This window comes from Epinephelus lanceolatus, chromosome 22 (assembly GCF_041903045.1).
Source record: "Epinephelus lanceolatus isolate andai-2023 chromosome 22, ASM4190304v1, whole genome shotgun sequence".
Lineage (NCBI taxonomy): Eukaryota > Metazoa > Chordata > Actinopteri > Perciformes > Serranidae > Epinephelus > Epinephelus lanceolatus.
The window spans coordinates 4,916,198-4,942,887 of NC_135755.1; the positions used below are offsets into that span (position 1 = coordinate 4,916,198).

The following is a 26,690-nucleotide window of genomic DNA, read 5'->3' on the forward strand; positions in this document are numbered from 1 at the left end:
TCAAGTACATAGACGACAACTTCCTCTTCCTGTTCAGTTTATTCTGGTGATGATGCAGAGGCCGGGGCCACATTCGCTTCACCATACTGTCCGTCACTTGTTAAGTATAAGCACCCAGTTAAGAGCCATGGCCGCCCCAGCTTAACCTGTGGTGGCTGCGGCTCAGTTGCCAGAGTGAGTCCAGTCAACTCTACAACAACTGAAGGGTAACACACCTGATCCCAACCCCCCAAAATGTGCTATTTGAAGAGCGTGATGTGTGATCTTGTCTGGTTGATTTCAAAGACTGGAGCTAGACATTTATATACCCAGTGATGATGAAGCCTCATCCTCTGACAGTCTGTAAAAAAGCAGTCAAACGAATGTTTAGATTCTTAGGAAATCGTAGAAATACTTTAATGAAAATACTTAATTAAAGGTGAGAGCATTACTAAAGACTGGGTTGGATAAGATTTAAAAAGACATTCAGGGTTAGTCACTAAACTCTCCCAGTACGTCATGCAGTAATGATCATGAATGGAATTACAAATGGAACTGCTGTGATGACTTGTGGCCACAAGATGTCCTCATAAAGCACGAGCATGGGATAATTAGGGAAAACAAGCAAGTTGTATCATCATAACTACAACTACCTACCAGTCTTTTAAAACATAAGCGAGGGTAATGAATGAAGTGTTGTTTTCCATGTGCTCTCATGAGGTGCATTCACTTTCCATTTCTGACTTGTGTGTGCATTCAGTAGATGGCAGATCATCATTAGGCAGCCATGTTCCATCTGCCCGAGCTGATCATGACCACTCTCAACAATTCTTGTAATTCCAGCAGACATGCCTGGAAGATATGTTATGATTATAAGAATGAATGTATTTTTATTAACTGAAACACAGCCACAAATCTTTGATCCATGTCATTTATAACTGGACATTAAACAGTATTAACTGTCTGTGGAAATATCATTGATGTATTATAGAAAAAGGATTTATCTTTTTCTAAATGACAAAAGGCACATCTGCCTCATTTTTGCTGTGGCATCGTGATACTACTCAGAACCATGATACTTTCACTGGTATCATACTTTCACTGGTATCATACTTTCACTGGTATCTGGGGGGGGGGGGCTCCAAGGTGCCTCTTGCCTAGGGCCCCCAGAGTGTCTTGAAACAGCCATGATCATGAGAGTATAAAAGCATAACTAAAACGTAAAAACAGAAGAGGCTAAGGTTTGAAAAAGAAACCAAGAAGAAGAGCACAAGAGAGCGAGACAACAGAGAGGAAAACAAGACTAGAGAGCGAGTGCACCACAGCACACATGTTTTGAAAGTGGGCGGATCTGATAAGGCGGTCTTCTTAGTTGTAAAACCGGCTGATTACTTTATTTCAAAAGAAACTTAATGCTTCTTATTATACCAGATCATATATATATATATACATATATATATATATATATATATATATATATATATATATATATATATATATCTCTTTGACATATACTTTGACATGTTACGCGCGATAGGCACATACTCTTCTCATTATGGTCAAAATCGGTCCTTAGCATCCAATTAACACGAATACAATTGAGACTAATCTATAGTTGCGACATATAATGACAAACAAAATGAGGAAGCACATATTCATGCAAACAAGTTGATTAATGAACCCTAATTATATTTCTACAACTCCAAACACATAATATGGATAAATGTATAATTTCACTTCCAACAGACATTTCAGTTTTGTCACACAGAAACATTTGGTAAGAGAGGGGAGGGCGTGATTTCCCCGGGACAATGCGAATGGACAGGATGTGGTTGAGAAAAGAAGCATCGTCTCACGACAACTAGTGGCTCGTTCATCACCGCATTTTGCCCCAAGGCTGGATACTTTAAGATGAAACTTGAGGGATCCCAAGTGACTTTCTACATCCTTTTGGCCGAAGGGTGCCTGAAAGAAGTGTTTGTCCAGTCGGGGGTAATACACAGGTTGTGTCCTAAACATTTGACCCCCGATGGTCTCTTGTTGTCTTGTTCATTGATAATACTGGTTTAAGGGAAGTCCAGAGAGGCTGTTCCTCTACATATCACATCTGGTAAAAAAAAATATATTTTGAGGGTAACATGCTCGGTTGCAAATAAATGGCTCAGGAGTGCCCCCTAAAAGATTGTAACAATGCAGCCCCCAAAGCTGGTATGACCTTTGTGTACAAGACTTGGCAGGCATATGGAACATCCCAAGACGTACAGAAAAGCCTCTTGGAGCCATTCTCTAAACCCAACAGGAAGTGAATTTGTGGCCATAGGCAGCAGTGTTAAGCCAGGCAGAGGAAAGCCAAATTCTCCAAAAAGGAGCAATCATCACAATTTTGGTTTTAACTACTCAGTTTCATCATAACCAACCCAGAAATGAGGCCCAAAGTGAAAATACTGGATTTCTCCTTTAAAAGCCACAGTCAGCATTGTAATACAGTACACTAAGGTCTGAACTCAGCAAAGCTTCTTTGGATTCTTCTCTTTAAATCAGTCACTCACTTTATAGAAAGAACTCATACTGTAGATTAGATAAGCTTCAACTTAATTGTCATTGCAGAGAGTAAACATGCTGTAACCATGACAACTTAATGCAGTAAACACATTGCACTGCAGAAACAACTGAACCACTAAACGGACTAAAACGTCCTGTTCTGCTCTCAGCAGTAAGATAATACACCTAACGTCCATTTGGTGAACGCACCCTTTTTCCTAAATTAAGAACAAAGAAACATTTTTATTATTCCTGATAGTTTTAATTGCAGCTGTAATATTTTACAGTGGTAATGAGTTACCTAGCAACAGGCTCAAAGTTCAGATGATACTCAAAGTGAAACTTAGTGTATAAAAGCAGAATCAAATCCTCTACTGAGTTTAATAATGTGGCTTACAACGTGACTTTGTCGCTGTTCAACTCTGGAAAAACACGTGAAAACACTGAGTGGCTCTTTTGGGAAGTTCAGCGGGAAATGCATGAGCTGTTAGGATATCATTTGTAACACAAACTAAATGTAATGCAGCCAGCAGACCGCCATAAACCATGGTGAGATAAGGTCATAGCTGGTCAATGATTTACAGACTTTGGCCGTTTAGTCTGTTCAACTGACAGCATGCAGCAGGTACGTCGTCTCCTGAATTTATGCCTATTTTACCTGTTTCAACTAATTTATATCATAAAATAGTATCACAGTTTACCGACAGTAAAAGTAGGTCTGCATTCAGTGTTATGGGCTCTGTGGTGATGTCCTGAAACAGATTATTAAGTCTTTTTTTAAACCTGCATAAAAAGTTGAAATCTATGAAATGTATTTCAAATTTTGAATATTTGTGATTTAATGATTTCAAATTTTGTCACCCTTTATTATGATTATTTTTTTATCTTTAAAATGCATCTGAACATGATGCTTGTTAGTTGAAAATTTTAAAATGTTTACAAGTTTAAAAAGAGTCACTGGTCTCTGTATCATAGAGAGGGCTGTGACGGGGTCTCAACTATTGAACAAGTCTGTAAGAATCAAAGCAAAGCATTACATTCACTAAGAAATAGTCTTTGACTATTGAGTTGTCAAGAAAAGTGAAATCATAACTGTCTGATTGCAACATACATGGATTTTATTTTGTGGCCAAAAGTGAAAGTTTAACCGTATTACATGGACATTACAGTGTCAGTTCTGAAGTTAACACTGAGGGTATTTCCACAGGTGCAGGACGGCTAATTATACACATCAATCAACTACAACATTAAAACCTGTGACGGGTGAAGTAAATATCATTGATCATTTTGTTACAGTGCTATGTGCTGCTGGGAAACCTTTGGTCCTGGCTTTCATGTTTTGCCACCTGACAACCTCCACCCACATAAACACCATTACAGACCAAGTACCCCCCCTCATGGCAACAAAACTCCCTGGTAGCGATGGCCACCCTAGAACCCAATCTAGCTGAGTAACCATGGGACGTGCCGAAACAACCATATCGTAACCCACAAGACTCAAAGAATCCTCCACCAATGCTGCAGTGCCAGACATCACAGGACGCCCCCAGAGGCTCTGTGTCCATTTCTCAACAGCTCAGAGGCCCCACTGTGGATCACACTAGGCTCTGACCTGTCTAAGCATGGACACAGGACCTCTTTGGTACCGCTCCATTCTTCAGATCCTCGATCAGATTGGGATATGCGGAATTTGGAAGTGGCTTGAGCTTTTTGTCATGTTCCTTCTGCCATTTTTGAGCAGCTTTTGCAATGTGTTGTGGCCATTGTCTGGCTGAAGGAGGAAGGGGTCTGCAACAGTGTTTGGGGTAGTGGTGTGTGTCAAGTGGCATCCACATAAATATCAGGACCCAAGGTTTCCCAGCAGAAGATTACATTGTGACAAGATGATGAACATTATTCACTTCAGCAGCCAGTGGTTTTAATGCTGTGACTCTAAAGCTTATTTTCCATATAATGTATTGCTGGTCTCTGCTGATTTTCAGAACGTCAAGATGCTTCGTCAGAGGAATGGACTGTCCCTTCAGTCTCCACTCAGACCCCTCAGTGTTTTGATTTTCCATATTCTCCTGACACACTCTTGTAGAGGTAACTCACACACAAATACAGGCTCAAGGACACAGTGAGGCCTTGAATCAAACATAATGACAGAATCACATCAATAAATGCCTGTAAATGAAAGGTTAAAGGCTGCTGTTGAGTGTTTTTGGACACTGGCACTTCAGTTATTCAAACACTTTTACTCAGATGGCAAAAACAATGTGTAAGTGAAAGACTCACTTCTGGCTCTAAAACATAATATACTTGAGTTGTTACAGGCAAATGTTTTAAGAATAACAAATAAAATTCATTGCAGTCAACATCTTGCAGATATGTATTATATTTTGTATTTCATGTCATTTCTAGGAGACGTATATATTGAACTTTGCACAACGTGTTGCATATATTGTAACAAGACTAATAGCCACTAAAACTAGTGAGGCTGTGCTAAGGTAAAGAAGAGCTTTGAGGTAACACCTTATGCAACACGTTCTCAATCCCAGACTCCTCGATGTCTTTTGAATGAAAACAGGTTGTACAACCACATATAAAACATTTCTACTTGTTGTCTACAGATATTGATGTCATTATGAACTGACTCTAAAACAACTTGACCCTGAGTTGTCACAAGTGAATACTGTTAGAATAACAAATGAGATCCACTGTAGTCAACATTTGTAGGTATGTTCAGTATGAACATTTTTGCAAGTTACATACGTAATTTCTACGAGACATGGTTAGTGGAACAGCTTCACACACTGAACTTTGTAAAACATAGGCTATCTCATATATTGTAAGAGGATAAGTCTACAGCCATGCTTACTGAGGCTGTAAATGGCAAATGGTAAATGGACTGCACTTGTATAGCATTTGTTTTTTTTGTTTTTTTTACTTCAGACCACTTGAAGCGCTTTTACACTTCACACACACTGTCACACACTGGTGGCCTAGGCTGCCATACCATTTATTTATACACACACACACACACACACACACACACACACACACATACACACACATGAAAGAACAGTCATCAGGAGCAGTTTGTGCTTCAGCATCTTCAGCAGCCCAAGGACCTGCTCTACCTCTGAGCTACTTGATAATATCAAATTACTAATACGCTAACAATGACTGGGCTACTATGAAGATGTTCTACAGCAGCTACGTTGATCAAAGTCTCAGTTAAGTATATTAACATATTAACATGCTAACATTTACTAATTACCACTGAGTACAAAGTGCAGCAGAGGTCGATGGGAATGGCTTTAGCTCTGCAGCTTTTTGGTCACAAACCAAAGTGTTGGCCACATTAAAATGGTGACCTGATGATTCACTAATGACGTGGCTTTAAGAAAAATCAGATGAAAAACATGAAAAGCAGTGACATCACAAATGCCTCAGTGTCAGCAGACCTTAATGCTCATTTATAACACATCTGCCATTACTAGCACAGCATCATGGTGCACAAACCCTCACAGAGATGAACAGATTGAATGAGCTCCTACTGCAGGATTTAATAAACATATTTATTTTCTTTCCAGGTCAGTCTCAGTTGATGGGTTCACCTCAGCCAATAGTGGCAACAATCGGTGATGACATCATTTTACCATGTCACCTGGAACCTGCAGTGGATGTTGCTACCAAGACATTGGAGTGGACGAGATCTGGCCTGAGTTCTGTTTTTGCCTTTGTATGGCGTGCTGGGCAGGACCTCATAGAGAATAAAGATCCATCCTACAAAGGAAGAACGTCTCTGTTCACTGATGAACTGAAGAGAGGAAACATTTCACTGAAGCTCTCTGATGTGAGACCTTCTGATGCAGGAAGATACAGATGCTTCATTCCAAGACTGAATATAGACTCTTTTGTTGAGCTTGTTGTTGGTAAGTGGACACATAGTGTATCTACAGTGTAGTCTGTGCATCCAAAGAGGAATTGTAGTGGGATCAACAGAGCTTTCAGCCACTCACACAGAAGGTCTGGCTTAAGGGTCCCTGGACCTTGTAGGCAAATTTGTGTGTCCTAAGATAGTGAAGGCATGACTCGCCCTACTCTCCCTCTGCTTGAATTCATTGCCTTCGTCGGATGAATTGGTCAGATTTAGGCAAGAGGAGTAAGACTGGTTGGGTTAAGGGTGAGAATGTCAGGTTAAGCTAATCAAAGGCAGAGTGAGGCTGAGCAGAGCAGGTTGTGCCTTTGCTAATTCACACCTGGTAGTCAGTTATATGTCCATACCTTAAGGAGTTTAACAAGCACATTACCTTATATGCAGTGATCCAGGACCAACTTTCAGACATGAACTGTTTTTGAATTTCCTACTCTACTGTAGCCGACAGTAAAAATCGTGACTTCATGCAGCTCCATCATGAGTTCAGGGACCAACTGTGATTGGTTGTCATACAGGAACCGTGGTTATAAGTGACAGGTTGATGTTCTGGCTTTGACAGCTAACTAGGGTCTGAGGAACAGAACGGTTTACACGAAATAATCAGACAGACAACACTTATGCAGAGGACATGTTTGATCATTAGGTTGGCAGTTGTTTATTTACATTTGTGCATCTTTTTATCATTGATGTGGTGACTGTATTGCTGAATACTGTTTTTCTTTTTGCTCATCATCAGGTGCTGCGTCCTCACCTGTCATCAGTTTAGCAGGGATCGACAGAGACAAGGGGGGAGTGGTGTTACAGTGTGAGTCTGCAGGCTGGTATCCAGAGCCTGAGGTGTTGTGGCTGGACGGTGAGGGAAAGCTCCTCTCTGCTGGACCTACAGAGACAGTCAGAGGTCCTGATGACCTCTATACTGTCAGCAGCAGAGTGACTGTGGAGAAGAGACACAGCAACAGCTTCACCTGTAGAGTCCAACAGAGGAACATCAACCAGACCACAGAGACACACATCCAGGTTCCAGGTTAACATGATTTATATATTTTTTTTGATGTTTGACTGTTTTAGTTTCAGATGACAGAGCTTCAGTTTTATATAAATGCCACATTTGTCTTTTTTATATAATTTCAGATGATTTCTTCAAGGTCCAGTCCAGTTCTTCTTCCACCATCACTGGTTTGGCTGTTAGTTTGGCTGTTTGCATCCTGTTCATTCTGTTACTTGTCTTTTTTGTGTGTAAACTGAGGAACAACAGAACCAGTAAGTCACAGATTCATTGGATTCAAGTCATTCTCAAGGATGGGGGATAGTGATATGAATTATGCCATTGTGTAAATTATTATTATTATCATTATTTTTTGCTTTATTTCCAATCCATAAAATTGTCGTGTGTCATATTTCGACAAAGCTCATTTTAGACTGAAATGTCTCTGTGCTGTCATACCTTTATAAAATGCACTTTAATGTGTTCAACAGTTTAACTCTGCTGCCTTTGTTTGACACAGAGACCAAGAGAAGCCCCTCAGATGAACGTGATACAGGAGGAAGGGAGAATCCCTCTGGAGAAGAAATGAAGCCTTTGAAGAGAAAAGAGGAAAAGAAGAGCAAACATGTGAGTTAACAAACAGGACACTTTCAGTGGAGGGAGAAAAGACAAGAGCAGGAAAATTACATTTTGATCTAAAAAGGCCAGAGGTATTGGTTTGTGTTTCCAAGCCAGAGAGCACATAGAAAGGTAAAAAAAGAATTGATAAATTAAAGCTTCAAAAAATGTACAAGATGTAAATGAAAGGATGAAGTAGAAGAATTAATATGTTAGTTATAATAAGATGATAAACCAACGTAGCTAATGTTAGATGGTGTTGCACACTGTTAGCACTGTAGCAGAGCTGAAGTGATGACGGCCCTCAGGACGCATCCTTTGGATGTTCCTACAAAACCTGTCCTGATTCCTTTACATAGACTCAGTCCACAGGTTGTTGCAGGCAACAGAGAATCCACCCACCCACTGGCAATAAAAAAAGAAATGATAACTTATACACAGTCCCTTTAAATAAGACGCACAAATAAAACCTAGAGGCTTGATAGTTTCTCTGTCTAGTTGTAATAAGGAGGAACCACTGTTAATATGTGAAGGTCAGTTAAACTTGACGAGTCGTTGTCTCTGACTCTGAAGTTACTGTTCAGACTCACTAAGAACACGTACCTTCTGGCTTTCTCTCCTCTCTCTCGTTCAAGTGGTTAGTTTCCAGGCAGAAGTTCCAAGAGGAGCAGCAGAGGAGGGAGGAAGCTGAGAACAAGGTTACAGTTCTGGAGCAGAAGGTATGTATTGTATTCTACTTCACTGATTTTTTTTCTTTCCAGCCACCCTGTTAGTTCTTATCAATTCCCCTTCAATTTTATTTTTCTACTGCACTTTGTTCTTGTCAGTCTTTGACTGTAACAACTATCTCACTGAAAGCTTGTATCACTGATTTTATTTTCATTTATTAACTATATGAAACAAAGAACAATAACAACGGATGTGTGTGTAATAAACTAAAAACAATGAGCAGTTAAACACATCTAAAGAAAAACAGAAGACAGCTTAATGTTTACAGCGTGTCACAGTCATGTCCTATATGTTGTCTTCCACTCATCATGTAGTCTGCAGACAGGGGGAAAGTCCTCTTTTAAAGCAGATTGTGTCCAAAGGCAAAAGTTGAAACCAAAACATGAAAGCTGAAGTCCCTCGCTGTTGTTTATGAGCTAAGAGAGAATAAACCAACAAATTAAAACATATCACTAATAAATACTTATGAGCTGGAGAGGCTGGAAAGGATTAAAATGAAAATGAATATATGTGAAACTATGTGAAATATGTGACTTTTATCTCAATGGAAAAATAACTACTGAAATAAATCTAAAGAAAACATCTGTCCAGACAGTACTGCATTGTACTTCATCAAATACAAAGTTTCTCTCCTTCTGTCTCTGACCTTTCAGTTGGAGAAGCAGCTCCAAGATGAGAAGGACAGCAGGATGAATTCTGCAGAGGAAGTCAAGACCTTGAAGCAGGAGCTGCAGAACAAGGACACAGAGGTTGATCTTTTATTACTTCTGAGTAACTCATAGAAATCAAATATGTGTGGAGAAAACATCTATCCAAACAGTAAGGCAGTGTACTAAATCAAATACAATGTCCCTCTTTATCTGTCTCCTCCCTCTCAGCTCCAGGAGGAGAAGAAGAGCAGGAAGGAGTTTGAGGAGAAGGTGAAGTCCTTGGAGCAGGAGCTGCAGAACAAGAACACACAGGTTCATCTTCTTACCTACTTGTTGCACTTCTTACTTTACATCATCCTGATTAACACAAATCACAATCAAATGAGACAACTAATAACCTTCAGTCATCCATGAACGTATCTGACATTGTTATCTTAATATAACTTTCCATCAACACATTGATTTGTTTCCAGCCATCTAGTTATTTAATTATTCAAATGTCTTTTTCTCTTCTCACATTTTGGCTGTATTATTGATTCTTTCCAAACATCCAGATACTTATTTTATTTCGGCAAATTCAATATGAAACAAACTGAAGTAAGAACATAAATGTGCACAATAAACTACAGAACAGGAAGCAGTTAAACACAGTTTACATGTAAATAACAACACAAGACAACTGAGTGTTTCCAGTGAGTCAGGTGTTACATTCAGGTCCTGTATGTTGTTCTTCATTCACATTATAGTCAGTAGAGTCCAGACTGAGAGCACAATGACCACAACACAAACATGCTCCACAAACCACATTACCATATGTATGACTATGTTGTATAATCACTCCTATGGTTAAAAACAGAGCTTGTTTCTCATCTAGTCTTCCTCCATGTCTCTCATCTAGTCTTCCTCCATGTCTCTCTTCTAGTCTTCCTCCATGTCTCTCATCATCTAGTCTTCCTCCATGTCTCTGATCTAGTCTTCCTCCATGTCTCTCATCTAGTCTTCCTCCATGTCTCTCATCTAGTCTTCCTCCATGTCTCTCATCTACTCTTTCTCCATGTCTCTCATCTAGTCTTCCTCCACGTCTCTCATCTAGTCTTCCTCCATGTCTCTCATCTAGTCTTTCTCCATGTCTCTCATCATCTAGTCTTCCTCCATGTCTCTCATCTAGTCTTTCTCCATGTCTCTCATCATCTAGTCTTTCTCCATGTCTCTCATCTAGTCTTTCTCCATGTCTCTCATCATCTAGTCTTCCTCCATGTCTCTCATCTAGTCTTTCTCCATATCTCTCATCTAGTCTTCCTCCACGTCTCTCATCTAGTCTTCCTCCATGTCTCTCATCTAGTCTTTCTCCATGTCTCTCGTCATCTAGTCTTCCTCCATGTCTCTCATCTAGTCTTTCTCTATGTCTCTCATCATCTAGTCTTCCTCCATGTCTCTCATCTAGTCTTTCTCCATGTCTCTCATCTAGTCTTTCTCCATGTCTCTCATCATCTAGTCTTCCTCCATGTCTCTCATCTAGTCTTCCTCCATATCTCTCATCTAGTCTTCCTCCATGTCTCTCATCTAGTCTTCCTCCATATCTCTCATCTAGTCTTCCTCCACGTCTCTCATCTAGTCTTGCTCCATATCTCTCATCTAGTCTTCCTCCACGTCTCTCATCTAGTCTTCCTCCATGTCTCTCATCTAGTCTTCCTCCATGTCTCTCATCATCTAGTCTTCCTCCATGTCTCTCATCTAGTCTTTCTCCATGTCTCTCATCATCTAGTCTTCCTCCATGTCTCTCATCTAGTCTTTCTCCATGTCTCTCATCTAGTCTTTCTCCATGTCTCTCATCATCTAGTCTTCCTCCATGTCTCTCATCTAGTCTTCCTCCATATCTCTCATCTAGTCTTCCTCCATGTCTCTCATCTAGTCTTTCTCCATGTCTCTCTTCTAGTCTTCCTCCACGTCTCTCATCTAGTCTTCCTCCATGTCTCTCATCTAGTCTTTCTCCATGTCTCTCATCATCTAGTCTTCCTCCATGTCTCTCATCTAGTCTTTCTCTATGTCTCTCATCATCTAGTCTTCCTCCATGTCTCTCATCTAGTCTTTCTCCATGTCTCTCATCTAGTCTTTCTCCATGTCTCTTATCATCTAGTCTTCCTCCATGTCTCTCATCTAGTCTTCCTCCATATCTCTCATCTAGTCTTCCTCCATATCTCTCATCTAGTCTTCCTCCACGTCTCTCATCTAGTCTTCCTCCACGTCTCTCATCTAGTCTTCCTCCATATCTCTCATCTAGTCTTCCTCCACGTCTCTCATCTAGTCTTCCTCCATGTCTCTCATCTAGTCTTCCTCCACGTCTCTCATCTAGTCTTCCTCCATGTCTCTCATCTAGTCTTTCTCCATGTCTCTCATCATCTAGTCTTCCTCCATGTCTCTCATCTAGTCTTCCTCCATGTCTCTCATCTAGTCTTCCTCCATATCTCTCATCAAGTCTTCCTCCACGTCTCTCATCTAGTCTTGCTCCATATCTCTCATCTAGTCTTCCTCCACGTCTCTCATCTAGTCTTCCTCCATGTCTCTCATCTAGTCTTCCTCCATGTCTCTCATCATCTAGTCTTCCTCCATGTCTCTCATCTAGTCTTTCTCCATGTCTCTCATCATCTAGTCTTCCTCCATGTCTCTCATCTAGTCTTTCTCCATGTCTCTCATCTAGTCTTTCTCCATGTCTCTCATCATCTAGTGTTCCTCCATGTCTCTCATCTAGTCTTCCTCCATATCTCTCATCTAGTCTTCCTCCATGTCTCTCATCTAGTCTTTCTCCATGTCTCTCTTCTAGTCTTCCTCCACGTCTCTCATCTAGTCTTCCTCCATGTCTCTCATCTAGTCTTTCTCCATGTCTCTCATCATCTAGTCTTCCTCCATGTCTCTCATCTAGTCTTTCTCTATGTCTCTCATCATCTAGTCTTCCTCCATGTCTCTCATCTAGTCTTTCTCCATGTCTCTTATCATCTAGTCTTCCTCCATGTCTCTCATCTAGTCTTCCTCCATATCTCTCATCTAGTCTTCCTCCATGTCTCTCATCTAGTCTTCCTCCATATCTCTCATCTAGTCTTCCTCCACGTCTCTCATCTAGTCTTCCTCCATATCTCTCATCTAGTCTTCCTCCACGTCTCTCATCTAGTCTTCCTCCATGTCTCTCATCTAGTCTTCCTCCACGTCTCTCATCTAGTCTTCCTCCATGTCTCTCATCTAGTCTTTCTCCATGTCTCTCATCATCTAGTCTTCCTCCATGTCTCTCATCTAGTCTTTCTCCATGTCTCTCATCATCTAGTCTTCCTCCATGTCTCTCATCTAGTCTTTCTCCATGTCTCTCATCTAGTCTTTCTCCATGTCTCTCATCATCTAGTCTTCCTCCATGTCTCTCATCTAGTCTTCCTCCATATCTCTCATCTAGTCTTCCTCCATGTCTCTCATCTAGTCTTCCTCCATATCTCTCATCTAGTCTTCCTCCATGTCTCTCATCTAGTCTTTCTCCATGTCTCTCTTCTAGTCTTCCTCCACGTCTCTCATCTAGTCTTCCTCCATGTCTCTCATCTAGTCTTCCTCCACGTCTCTCTTCTAGTCTTCCTCCACGTCTCTCATCTAGTCTTCCTCCATGTCTCTCATCTAGTCTTTCTCCATGTCTCTCATCTAGTCTTCCTCCACGTCTCTCATCTAGTCTTCCTCCACGTCTCTCATCTAGTCTTTCTCCATGTCTCTCATCTAGTCTTTCTCCATGTCTCTCATCATCTAGTCTTCCTCCATGTCTCTCATCTAGTCTTCCTCCATATCTCTTATCTAGTCTTCCTCCACGTCTCTCATCTAGTCTTCCTCCATGTCTCTCATCTAGTCTTTCTCCATGTCTCTCATCTAGTCTTTCTCCATGTCTCTCATCATCTAGTCTTCCTCCATGTCTCTCATCTAGTCTTCCTCCATATCTCTTATCTAGTCTTCCTCCACGTCTCTCATCTAGTCTTCCTCCATGTCTCTCATCTAGACTTCCTCCATGTCTCTTATCTAGTCTTCCTCCATGTCTCTCATCTAGTCTTTCTCCATGTCTCTCATCATCTAGTCTTCCTCCATGTCTCTCATCTAGTCTTCCTCCATATCTCTCATCTAGTCTTCCTCCATATCTCTTATCTAGTCTTCCTCCACGTCTCTCATCTAGTCTTCCTCCATGTCTCTCATCTAGACTTCCTCCATGTCTCTTATCTAGTCTTCCTCCATGTCTCTCATCTAGTCTTCCTCCACGTCTCTCATCTAGTCTTCCTCCATGTCTCTCATCTAGACTTCCTCCATGTCTCTCATCTAGTCTTCCTCCATGTCTCTCATCTAGACTTCCTCCATGTCTCTCATCTAGTCTTCCTCCATGTCTCTCATCTAGTCTTCCTCCATGTCTCTCATCTAGTCTTCCTCCATGTCTCTCTTCACTCACAGTTTGAGGGAACCCAGGCTGAAACCATCAAACAGCTCCAGGTGCAGACACAGTTAAAGGACAGAGCTCAGAGTGAAGTGCAGACCCTGAAGAATCAGCTGGAGACTAAGAGAAGAGAGGTTAATATGATTATTATTAACTTTGTGAATCTGACTGACATGTCTGCTCAACTCTTTCTCTCTGTATCTTCTCCTCATCACACTGATCTGTTTCCATCTTTAAATGTGTCACAGCTTCACTTTGTTCTTCTCACTGTTACTGATTTATTGTCACACTGTTAAACTAAGTTGGTTTTAAACATTATTATTATTATCATATGACATAAATTAAATTCCTTTATTTCCTTGTTGTCACCAAGCTGTGATTTAAAGTGCAAGAAAAGGTGAGAAATTAAATAATTGCAGGAAAAGAGAAATGTCATTTTCTCCATGAATAAAATATTTAACTCTGACCATAAACACAACAGATAAACATGTAAATGACTGATTTATAAACAGTCTGGTTTAATAATGTATTTCAGATTGCAGCATGTATCAGTCAGTGAGGCTCTAAAACAAACAAACAAAATAATTCATTAGCTTTATAAAAAAAAAATATGCTCAGTGTGTGTTAACAGAGAGCTAATAATGAGAATGAGGTGAGTCAGTTTTAAAGAGAACACAAAGGTTAGAAACATGTTGAACACAGTGTGAAGGTTCAACAGTCCAGATGTGTTCAGCTTCTCTGTCACACTGTCACTACACTTCCTGCTCTGACATCAACATCTGTCTGTCTGTCTGTCTGTCTGTCTGTCTGTCTGTCTGTCTGTGTCTGTGTGTCTGTCTGTCTGTCTGACAGGAGGCAGAGACCAAACGTCAACTGGATACAAAGACCTCAGAGTGGAGGAAGTTGCAGACAGAGGTACACACACACACACACACAGTGTCTTCTCTGTCAGTGTTGTGTTATTTCTCTCTTTATATTCTGCTGAGTCAGTAGTGATGTGTAAATGTTCCTCATCTAATACAATGTTTCTCTTCATCTCTCTCCTCCCTCTCAGCTCCAGGGTGAGAGGACAAAGAATACAAAGTTGGAGAAAGAAGTGACGACCTTGAAGCAGGACATAAAGATGAAGGACACACAGGTTGATCTTTTCACCTTCCTGTCACATTTCTCTCTTTATATTCTGCTGAGTCAGTAGTGATGTGTAAATGTTCCTCATCTAATACAATGTTTCTCCTCATCTCTCTCCTCCCTCTCAGCTCCTGGAGGAGAAGAAGACAAATACAAAGTTGGAGAAAGAAGTGACGACCTTGAAGCAGGACATAAAGATGAAGGACACACAGGTTGATCTTTTCACCTTCCTGTCACATTTCTCTCTTTATATTCTCCTGAGTTACACACATACAAATCAAATATGAGACAAATAACAAACTTCAACAATTATCTTTAGATGTTTGTTACAGAGTCTCAAACCTACAGTAGTAAGAGGAGCAGAGTGTGTGTGTAGTGATTGAAGAGTTCATGTGTCACTGTTGTCATGTCCCCTTACATGTCTTAATCAAAGATCATGTCTCTAAACTCAGCTCCAGGATGAACACACCAGGAGAGAAGAAGCTGAGAGACAAGTTCAGAGGAAGCAACAGGAGCTGCAGAAGAAGACACAAGAGGTTCATCACTTTACTTTCATCACTGTCACTGTATTTGTGACTGTCATTACTCTTTTTGTATATATTTCCATCAACATATTGATTTGTTTCCAGACATCTAATTGTTTATTTCCTCTGAAAACATTTTGAAAATGTACCCTTTCTTCTCACTGACAACATCCAGTTGTTTTACTTAATTTTTGAATAACAAACTACAACAACAACAGAAACATACAACACAGACTGTCCACTAACAGTGGTTGAAGAAAACACAAATACTGAGCAGGAGTCTCTTTCAGATAAACTCAAATAGTGAATGAATCAGAGCTTTAAGGAGAGTTAAGATTTACCATGTTTGATTATGTTATATAATCACTACTGTGGATAAAATAGAGCATGTCTCTCTTCACTGTCAAACCATCAAACAGCTCCAGGTGCAGACACAGTTAAAGGACAGAGCTCAGAGTGAAGTGCAGACCCTGAAGAATCAGCTGGAGACCAAGAGAAGAGAGGTTAATATGATTATTATTAACTTTGTGAATCTGACTGACATGTCTGCTCAACTCTTTCTCTCTGTATCTTCTCCTCATCACACTGATCTGTTTCCATCTTTAAGTGTCTCACAGCTTCACTTTGTTCTTCTCACTGATTTATCAGCCAGTTATTCATATAAGTTGGTTTGATGCAGAATGCAGAAATTAAACCCAAATATCACCACTGCTACTTTAATATAACTGATAACTTTCACCATAAACACAACAAATATCAACTTCAGGTAAATAATCCATTCTTAAGTCTTGTTTTATCATCCCTTAAAATTTTAGCATAAACTAAACAGTGATGTTTTCTCCAAAATAAATGAATAAATTATAAATAAACAAAACTGATTTGGAAACTTTAAAGTAAATGAGTTATAAAAAACAATCTCCAAATAAATGTGTGTAAATGTGTGGTAATTAATAGGCATAGAGTTGGTTTATCAACTCAAAACTACTTGAGATGCTCAGTGTGTGTTAACAGAGAGCTAATGATGAGAATGAGGTGAGTCAGTTTTAAAGAGAACACAAAGGTTAGAAACATGTTGAACACAGTGTGAAGGTTCAACAGTCCAGATGTGTTCAGCTTCTCTGTCACACTGTCACTACACTTCCTGCTCTGACATCAACATCTGTCTGTCTGTCTGTCTGTCTGTCTGTCTGTCTGTCTGTCTGACTGTCTGTCTGTCTGTCTGTCTGTCTGTCTGTCTGACAGGAGGCAGAGACCAAACGTCAACTGGATACAAAGACCTCAGAGTGGAGGAAGTTGCAGACAGAGGTACACACACACACACACACACACACACACACACACAGTGTCTTCTCTGTCAGTGTTGTATTATTTCTCTCTTTATATTCTGCTGAGTCAGTAGTGATGTGTAAATGTTCCTCATCTAATACAATGTTTCTCCTCATCTCTCTCCTCCCTCTCAGCTCCAGGAGGAGAAGAAGACAAATACAAACTTGGAGAAAGAAGTGACGACCTTGAAGCAGGACATAAAGATGAAGGACACACAGGTTGATCTTTTCACCTTCCTGTCACATTTCTCTCTTTATATTCTCCTGAGTTACACACATACAAATCAAATATGAGACAAATAACAAGCTTCAACAATTATCTTTAGATGTTTGTTACAGAGTCTCAAACCTACAGTAGTAAGAGGAGCAGAGTGTGTGTGTAGTGAAGAGTTCATGTGTCACTGTTGTCATTATCAATTTTAATGTAATCAGTATGAATGTAATTACCTGTCATTTCTTTCTTTGTATGTCTTCTCATCAACACACTGATTTGTTTCCAGACGTCTAATTGTTTGTTTCCTCTGAAAACATTTTGAAAATGGACCTTTTCTGCTCACTGACAAGCTGTTCATTTAATTTTTGATTATTAAAGATATGAAACAAACTACAACAACAGAAATATACAACATAGATGCTCCATTAATGGTGGTTTAAAAATCGGACATACTGAATGAATCAGAGCTTTTAGTTAGAGTTCAGTTTGGTACATATGATTGTGCTGTATAATCACTACCATGGCTAATAAACAGCATGTGTCCTATCTTATTTTCCTCCATGTCTCTCTTCACTCCCAAACCATCAAACAGCTCCATCATGAGAAACAGGACAGGGAGAAAGCTCAGAGTGAAGTGCAGACCCTGAAGAATCAGCTGGAGACCAAGAGAAGAGAGGTTAATATGATTATTATTAACTTTGTGAATCTGACTGACATGTCTGCTCAACTCTTTCTCTCTGTATCTTCTCCTCATCACACTGATCTGTTTCCATCTTTAAATGTCTCACAGCTGCTCTTTGTTCTTCAGATATTAAAACACTGTCTGATGTGACTGAGCAGCAGTTTGTCTGACTGTTGCTAATTTGACATTCAATGAACAACATATTGATTGATAGCAGCCTGTTATCAATCAATATGTTGTTAATTAAACATCACAATTGTTTTTAAAATGTTGCTAAATAATGTCAGAATCCATAAATACAATATCTGACTGAATGTGTAGTATTCCAGTCAAAGATATTTATATCATGAAACTATGAATGGACATTCATGCTCCCCAAAACCATTAATTCTTAATGTTAACCCTGTATTGTAGCTGGTCTCCAGTCCCCAGCATTCTCCCCATAATTAATTTGAGAAAACAAAATACTAATTTATGTGTTAAGATAAAAAATATAGAAGAAAATTTACACTCGACACCTTCGAGGTCATTGAACAACTACATTATACAGCAGCTGAGAACAAACATCATTTATAGGACAGTTACGATTGTTATTACAATTTGGAACATGCAGAGAAACAGAACAGCAAATCAAAATGTATATTTCATGACAGATTTAGACATCAGGTCACACTTAAAGGCTGTTTCTGGGAGAAAGGACAGCTGCCAACAATAACTGGTGTTTAACTGAATCCAGTTTAAACAGAATTATTAATTAAGTCATTTTTGGTTGCTTGAGTAGTTGATGAGACGATAAATCTATGTGCAGTGGTTGGTTGCTGTATATGTTCAAGATTTGATCATACCTAATAACAGATCAAAATGATATTAATAACTCCAATCATTTCCAGCAGGATTCTGCCCGAGATTCTGGGAGTGGCCGTGGATCAGTGAGCAGCATGGGGCGTTCACAGAGTGCTGGGTCCTCATAACCACCATATTATCGCAAGACTTAATGTGTTGTCTTTTTCCAACACATTGGACTTTAACCACACAATGGGACCAACTACATGTCACCACCATCTGCACTGCTGGAGATTTCCATCATCAGCTCACAACAAGTAACATCTAATCCTGATTAACACTGAGAAATGAGCATAAAGAAAGTTATTGTCTGTAGCAGTGGTTCCTAACTGGTCCAACCACAGGGTTCAAAGTCCACACAGTTTAATATATTCACTGTCATTCTTGCGTTTGAACATGTTGTGAAGCCAGCTGGCTGTCTCTGTCAGGTAGCTGTCCATTATTCACTCACTCTACAGCAGGAAATGGCCCTCCAAAATAAAATCTCCGCACCAGATATTCACTTTATTTAAAAACTGCTGGACCACGACCCACCAGTTGGGAACCACTGATCTAAAATGATACATGCTGAAATGTAAAATTTGACCATAAAAAAACTGATTTATATCAAAGTGTACTGTAGAGAAGTGGCTCTGCTGACGGGGCTGCCTTTAGTCGTGTTCACACTGAATGCAAAGCAAATTTTTGTGTCACGTTCATCACATGTATGGAGCCGCTGGAGTCTATTGTTGTATTTTGCAACTTGTGAATATTTACTCTGAGCTGTGGTAACGGTTGTTGTAGCTAACTAACTGGTCGTGGCAGCTAACAGCTAACTTGGTTTGCAGTAGAATAAAACTGACAGCTGGATGTAAACACAGTAAACATGGAGGCTCTGTGCTCTAAAGCAGCGTGAGCCAAGATGGCAGCACTCTTCTTTATGTTTCCATACTGTGGAGGCAGCACATTAGCTTTTCTGACTGATCTCTGAGCCCTGCTGTTTGTTGTGTCTCACACAGCTCTGTAGTTGAGTGGCAGAGCTCTGGGTGCTCACAGACGGTGACGCTGTCTGTCCTCCATGACTGATTCTCTGTAATGTCAGGAGAGTGTCAGCTAGATCTCAGTGCTGATAGGCTCTGCAACACAGCGTCACGTGAATTTCAACTTGTGGGAATGACCCAACACGATATCTGCATCTTCACGTCATGTGTCGCCCAGTGTAATATTGTGTCTGTTTGCTTCCTTGCACTGACTGTGTGTGTGTGTGTGTGTGTGTAATCTCACTGCCTGAAACATTCAGTGTGAACACACCATTCATGTTGTATATAAACTCCCTGAGTTGTTTTGAATCAATGTAGAGCACCACATTTCTTCATCCATTAACTCCTCTTCAGTTATCAAACCTTACACTGATCTAACACAGATGTCACTTTGATGAGGTCGTTTCACTGTTGTCATGTTTTTACTGATCAGATCTCAGGAAATGTTTGTTCACCACGCAACTTTGTAGGCATATGACCACACATAATCTGAGGGGACCCCTCCACTATTGACCCCATCAAACAAAATGGGGGCGCTAGAGAGCTCATTTCTTATCTAGGCCTAACCGCCATATGGATTTTTACTAAACTTGGTAGATATGTAGAACAGGACGCCTCAAGGTGACTGGAGAAATTTAACTCTAATTGGCAACTGGGTGGCGCTATAACAACAGAAAAATGCTTCAAAATGGCTAAAATGCGACCGATCGCTGTGGCTCCCCCTGTGGACCAATGTTGGTGTTTTCTAATGTTTGGTATGACTAAGTCATGGTATGGTATGCTGTACATAATCACGGAATCTGTCAGTGTGTCATTCTGTCAGTCAGTCATTCTGTCTGTCCCACGTTTTTCTACTCACTGACGTGGTCAATCTATGTCCTTGTTCTGTGTGTGTGTCATAGAGAGATTAACTGTCATAAGTCGGTGCTAACGTTTACAGTATTTGTCCTTAACCTTTAGAACTAATGAAGAAAAAAAAAAATAAAGATACAGTTCTGCATTTACACAATCCTTTGAAATGCTGCCTGTACGTTCCTTGACTTTTTGAACCATTTGCTGTGCTTCAAAATATGGTTGAATTAAAGTATTCTAACAATCATTCGTTGGTTTACAGCTCTGTGATATAATCTGTTCATTTTTAATAAAGATAAAAACAAGTATCAGGCTGCTTGGAATACTGATTAAGAAAATATTCCTCAAGACACAAGTTAACTTTTAAGGTATCAACCTGTACAAACTATTGTTGTTTCAGCAGAGCCTCCTGAACGCCTCTCTACACACATCACATGTATTGTCTCATGTGGTTTGTGTCTGAGAGGCTCAAATTATCACCAGCAGCTGTCGAGTCTAAAACTACACACAGAACAACATATACTTTAAAAACAGAGAGCTCGCCTTTTAAAAATAGTTGATGCATCAGTGCCTCTGTGGTTTAACCTTTTCTGTTTCTGAGAAAGTCCAACAGTCACTGCAGGTATGAACATGTGACACAGAGAGCTTTGATACCTCACAGTCACACACAACTTATACAAAAACTAAACAAGTGAAGATTAAAGGTGAACAACATCCTGATGACCTGCCAGATTCCTCAGACCGTGAGCATGATGGGACGCTCTGTGCTTCATTATCTTGACATGTTACCTTTTACATGAGTATCAGTTATGTTTGTGCAACTGTAACTCTGAGTTTCCCACAGTGCAGCAGTCCCACCAGCAGCAGCAGCAGAGGCACCATCACTATGGTGAACACCGTCCTTAAGACGAGGACGACATGTATGAAGAGGTCTGACCAGGGACAAGTCTCTCTGTGATGAGCTGCAGAGACAAAAGCATGTAACAGTATGTGACAGGTTGTCTCTGAGAGCTGCTGGAGCACAAGTTGAACACTGACATTTTAAACAGTGTCATGTCTCACCTCTGACAGCCATCCAGCTCTCTGGTGATCCTCCAGCTCCAGAGATGTGACACTTGTAGAGTCCTTCATCAGACTTGGAAACACTGTGGATGGTCATCTCTCCTGTAGAGCTGCTCCTGATGAGGAGGCCATCTTTGTAGAAACCAGCTGTCAGCTGTAAAGAAGACATCTTCTTCCTGCAGGTCAGAGTCACGTTGTTGCCTTCTTCCACAGGGAGGACAGGACTCTCCAGGATCACTGAACCATCTGAACAACATAAGTTTTATAGGTTGAAATACACTTGTTTGATCACTCTGTGGGTGTTCGACAGGAAAAGTGATGTCAGTTTAATCTTTTCTTTCAAAGACTACTTCACCAGCAAAATGATCATGTACATATCAGTTGCTCATCTGTGAAGAAAACTTTGTTTTTCTTTCATGCCTTCACAGTAAATACAAAATCCAAAAACGAGGAAAATTCTTGATGAACTGAAGTCATTTGTTGCCACATTTAACAACAGCAAAACTATGTCTAAATATCAGTTTACAAACTCTCACACAGCTTGTGCAGTACAATTCAAGTCTCATTTATGTAGTCGAAGGCTCAGTGCATCACAAACCGACCCTGTCTCACTTCAAAGTCACTGTTAAAACAGGCGCTTGGTCAGTGACTTCCAGCGTCAGACATCAATGAAAAAAGAAAAACGACACCATGATACACACCAGGGGAAATGAGGCAGGACAACAATAAAAGTTAAGGCGTCAAAAGTCTGAGTAGGGCAGCAGGAGGGGTGGATGGGACCAACAACCACGGACTTTCACCCAGGAGCCCGGTGTTCACTTCCTGTGAGAATGTAAAGTTAAACCCTGTTCTTTTGTTGCCTGAACGCAACCACATGTGCGTGCTGGCAAAACATAACCATGTGCGTTTGCTGTGACCGTATGTAAACGTTAAATTTTCTGTGAAAACAGAAGTGTATCTTGAAAGACGACAGTGAATGTAACAGGCTGACGTTGACACGGTGTCCCAGAACGTCAACAACCAACACACCCAGGGTACCTTGCACGTCGTATGTGGACGTGGAAAGTCCATGACCAAACGTGCACATGTAACGAGGTCACAGTGAGAAAGTGTTGCACAAACACATGCGTTTCACTAAAATTTTACAATATGAAAAACGTCTGCATAAACACTCAGGTGCAGTTTGTGCGTGTGTGTTTGACCTCTGCTCAATGCTCAAACACTTATCCAGACGTGCTGCTCATTTACATATTTTACATCGTAACATTTAGTGAAAATTCATGTGTTTGGGAGGTACTGAATGTACAGCTGGATAAATGAGACTTGGATTATACTGCAGGAGTTAAGTGAGAGTTTGTAAACAGATGTTTTAATATAGTGTTGCTGTTGTTAAACACGTCCGCCATGACGTCAATTCATCAGGAATGTTCACTTTTTTTGGATTGTTTGCTCGCTGCAGAGACAAACAACGTTTTCTTCACAAATTCAACATAATACACGCTGAGTCACTGATATGTAAGTGGTCATTTGGGGGGTTGGAGTATTCCTATTTGGAGCATTGATTACAAAAAGCTTATATAGATTCCCCAGGACACACGTTAACCTTTAAGTTATCAGTGAGTAGAAACCATTGTTGTTTCTACAGAGCCCTGTAACTGCCACACGCACGTTTAAGTCTCATGTGGTTTGTGTCTGAGGCTCAAATTATCACCAGCATCTGTAGAGTCTAAAACTAAACACAGACCAACAAACACTGAGAACTCGGACAAGTGGCCTTTTAAAATAGTTCATGCATCAGTGCCTGTGTGGTTTTAACCCTTCAGTGTGTGAGAAACTGCAAGCATGAATATGTACACTAAGGTCTGACACCTGAACGCACCAAAAGTACAAGTGAATTACAAACACACAGTGAGAGAAGAGGACAAAAAAAAAAAAATCAGTATGATGATGCTGTTCTTTATCTTAAAGACCAACTTCCTGTTTTGGTCATTACTCAGTCAGATACCTGAATATCAGTGATATGAACATAAATGTATTAACACTGGTAATTTGTTGGTATATTTAGTGTAACGAAGGTTCCAGAGGACATATAAAGCATCAAAATAGCACTTGTTTATTAAAAAAAAAATGGTGCTGCAGCTGGTCCCATTTTGCAGAAATGGCCCCTGGAGCAAGGCAAGTTGAGTATCTCTGCTGTACATCCAACACGTTCTCATCCTAAGTCATCACATATTGCGGCTTTGTGGCCTTTCATGTCAACATATAACGTGCAATGTATCCTCCTGCATCTGCTGTTGACGTTCCAGGACGCCGCTAACAACGCCGGCACATCAACCAAAGCACATGATCAGGATCAGGCAACAAAAGCATGTGGTCAGGGTTAGGAAAGAACATCATGGTTTGGCTCTGTAAACTGAAATGGGAACACTGGTCTCCTGGGTGAAAGTCAGTGTGACATAAACAATGTAGAGTCTCACCTCCGACAGCCATCCAGCTCTCTGGTGATTCTCCAGCTCCAGAGATGTGACACTTGTAGAGTCCTTCATCAGACTTGGAAACACTGTGGATGGTCATCTCTCCTGTAGAGCTGCTCCTGATGAGGACGCCATCTTTGTAGAAACCAGCTGTCAGGTTTGGGGTAGTTGTCTTTCTGTTACAGCTCAGAGTGGCATCGTTACCCTCGTCCACAGGGAGGACAGGACTCTCCAGGATCACTGGACCATCTAGGAAACAAAGGTTGTATATCTTACCCTGAAATTATCTGAGATGCAGCTGTTTGCTGACTTTGTGGGAGTTAAACAGTGAAAGTGTCATCATCTCTTCTTTTAGCTCTCTCTCATCAGAAGCTAATCTCATGGATTGGAAACATGACTTTTTATACACATTTAAACATACCAGTGACAGAGATGTTGACCGTGTTGCTCCTCTCTCCTCCGTCATTCTCACACCAGTATTCTCCACTGTCTCCTTTGTAGATTTCACCAATGGTGCAGGAGGACACTGTTGGCGTCCTCTTAATATCACAAACTAGATCCTGTTGCTCAGTATCCCTGATCATTTTCATCCTAATGGAACCAGGAATCCCCTCACAGTGAAAAGACACAGGCTCATATTCAAAGTGCTGCAGTCTGTTTGGAGTGACACGAAGAAAAGCTGCATCTGAAACCGAGACAGAAATTGTAGCGTCACAAAAGGAACTTTATAATCTACAAAAATATGACGTTCATTGTATAGTCTGTGTCCGCACCTGACAGATTACACTGGGAACATTTTGCATGATACATTTTGCTTTAGTTTCACATCAAGGACATGAATTCATTAAACTTATCTTTGCACAAAATACGAAATTGTTCAGAACTGTCGGAACATAAAGTACATCATAAGGATAGAGTCAGATTAAAGGGTTGTTTAAATGAAGGAATGATACCAAAAAGAAAAAAACTAAGAAACAAAATGTTGAAGAGGATCTTTAGGATTTTCAATTTGTCACTCACCACTTCTCTGAGTGTAAGTGTTCAGCAGAGTGACTCCAAGCATCACTGGATGAACAAAGAAGCACAGTGAAATATCAGACTGAGATGGTTTGATACACAGGAAGTAAAACCTGAGTGTTGGTACTCACACAGTCTGAAGCAGAGAGCTGTGACCTCCATGGTGTCTTGCTGCTGACTGTCAGAGCATCACTGAAACACAGCTTAAGCATGTAGGCAACAACTTCCTCTTCCTGTGCTTACAGCTCACCCACACCTTCTGTTCAAGTCCTCAGCATTGGGGCCTTCGAAGAAATCCTTGAGCGCTTCCTTGTGGACAAATACAATAGCATGGGTCAGTGAGTAGTTCTCATCTCACGTTGTCACATATTGCAGCTTTGTTGGTGGCCTTTCCTGTCTTTATATTACATGCTAGGTTTCCTCCTGTGTCTGCTGCTGATGTTCTGGGATGCAGCTATGAACTCTGGGATGTCAGCAAGAGCTCAAACATAACATGATATAAATGCTATAAACATGATGCACACCTTTCACTCACAGATTAAGTATGTCCATGTATAATGCTGGTTGCAGCTGTAATATACTAAGGATTGGTTACCATGGCAACAGTCTCAAAGTTCTCCTGTTCACACATATACTCAAAGTGAAACTAAGCGTAGGAAAGAAGAGCCAATCACCATGCTGTGTTTAAAGTTTTACTTATTCACGTATATGCTGTGAGCCATATGTACATATTCTAATTCAAGTATTTCAACAATGTGGTTCAAGGAAGTTTAGGGGGGATGAGTGAGCTGTTACTACATCATTTGTGATACAAACTAAATCTAATGCAGCACTCTGAAGATAAAGAGGTGAGCCAAGGCAACACCCTGTCAATGATTTACAGACTTAGGCTGGGCAGTCTGAAAGAACAACGCACCATGTAGCAGGTACGTCGTCTTCTTAATGTATTTTTACCTATTTTACACGTTTCAGTCAACTTATATTGTAAATCACAGTGTCACTTTACTGTCAATGACACGGGTCTGTAGTGATACTTGGTAACAGGCCGTTTTTGAAACTGGCGGTGGTGGTTTTGACACCAAACAGTCAAATCAGTTTCTCGATAATCTTTACAGGAGTTGTTGGACTTTGTATCAAGGAAAGCACTTGAAGGATACGACAAAAGTTGTTGCCGTGTCTGCAAGAAAAGTGAACGTATTTAGCATTTTACTTGTACCATATTTACATAATATTGTAAATGATGAAAGTGAAATTCAACTGCATAACATGGGCACATCGTCATGATATCAGTAGTGATAAAGTGCGCTGCCAGTGAAGGTGCTGTCACAGGTGTAGGGCTGTAAGGGATAAAGATTTTAACAGAGTGGACTTTATTAATTCCAGTGGGACATTGCTAGGTAAAGTTAGCCAAGTCTCCACAACCACAAAACTTGCCCAGGAACGACTTTATATTTGTCTGCACTAGTAATTTTGCCACAACATTAATCCCACAACATATTATTCTATCTAATGTATCACTGCTTTCATTTGATCCTCAGAGCTTCAAGATGCTTCGTCAGAGGAATGGACTGTCCCTTCAGTCTCCGCTCAGACCCCTCAGTGTGTTGGTTTTCCATCTTCTCCTCACACACTCTGTGACAGGTAACTCACACACTAATACAGGCTCAAGGTCACAGTGA

At 40.4% G+C, this 26,690-nt stretch overlaps 2 protein-coding genes across 9 annotated transcripts in view; one reads left to right on the plus strand and one right to left on the minus strand.

Moving 5' to 3' along the window:
• The window catches only part of LOC117245898 (uncharacterized), a 112,952-nt gene that overhangs the window by 47,089 nt on the left and 39,173 nt on the right, over window positions 1-26,690 (plus strand). Inside the window, exons 1-18 of one of the 8 annotated variants that reach the window (XM_078163807.1) lie at window positions 2,973-3,145; window positions 4,503-4,605; window positions 6,099-6,440; window positions 7,182-7,469; window positions 7,577-7,705; window positions 7,951-8,057; window positions 8,684-8,767; window positions 9,431-9,526; window positions 9,656-9,739; window positions 13,889-14,005; window positions 14,724-14,786; window positions 14,926-15,009; window positions 15,128-15,211; window positions 15,452-15,535; window positions 15,943-16,026; window positions 16,766-16,828; window positions 16,984-17,067; window positions 17,655-17,738. In XM_078163807.1, the coding sequence (XP_078019933.1) occupies window positions 3,137-3,145; window positions 4,503-4,605; window positions 6,099-6,440; window positions 7,182-7,469; window positions 7,577-7,705; window positions 7,951-8,057; window positions 8,684-8,767; window positions 9,431-9,526; window positions 9,656-9,739; window positions 13,889-14,005; window positions 14,724-14,786; window positions 14,926-15,009; window positions 15,128-15,211; window positions 15,452-15,535; window positions 15,943-16,026; window positions 16,766-16,828; window positions 16,984-17,067; window positions 17,655-17,738 (1,989 nt within the window). In that variant the 5' untranslated portion in view covers window positions 2,973-3,136. Of the gene's footprint in view, window positions 1-2,968; window positions 3,146-4,502; window positions 4,606-6,098; window positions 6,441-7,181; window positions 7,470-7,576; window positions 7,706-7,950; window positions 8,058-8,683; window positions 8,768-9,430; window positions 9,527-9,655; window positions 9,740-13,888; window positions 14,006-14,723; window positions 14,787-14,925; window positions 15,010-15,127; window positions 15,212-15,451; window positions 15,536-15,942; window positions 16,027-16,765; window positions 16,829-16,983; window positions 17,068-17,654; window positions 17,739-26,690 lie in introns of those variants that run through there. The other 7 variants (XM_078163810.1, XM_078163812.1, XM_078163809.1 and 4 more) reach the window with 7 other exon arrangements.
• On the minus strand, window positions 19,066-25,310 carry LOC144459635 (cell adhesion molecule CEACAM20-like). The gene is made up of 6 exons (XM_078163959.1): window positions 25,143-25,310; window positions 25,015-25,059; window positions 24,416-24,679; window positions 23,998-24,243; window positions 21,521-21,766; window positions 19,066-21,420 (listed from the first exon to the last, which is right to left on the minus strand). Exons 1-6 carry the CDS (start codon window positions 25,171-25,173, stop codon window positions 21,266-21,268), a joined length of 987 nt encoding a protein of 328 aa, XP_078020085.1. The 5' UTR covers window positions 25,174-25,310; the 3' UTR covers window positions 19,066-21,265.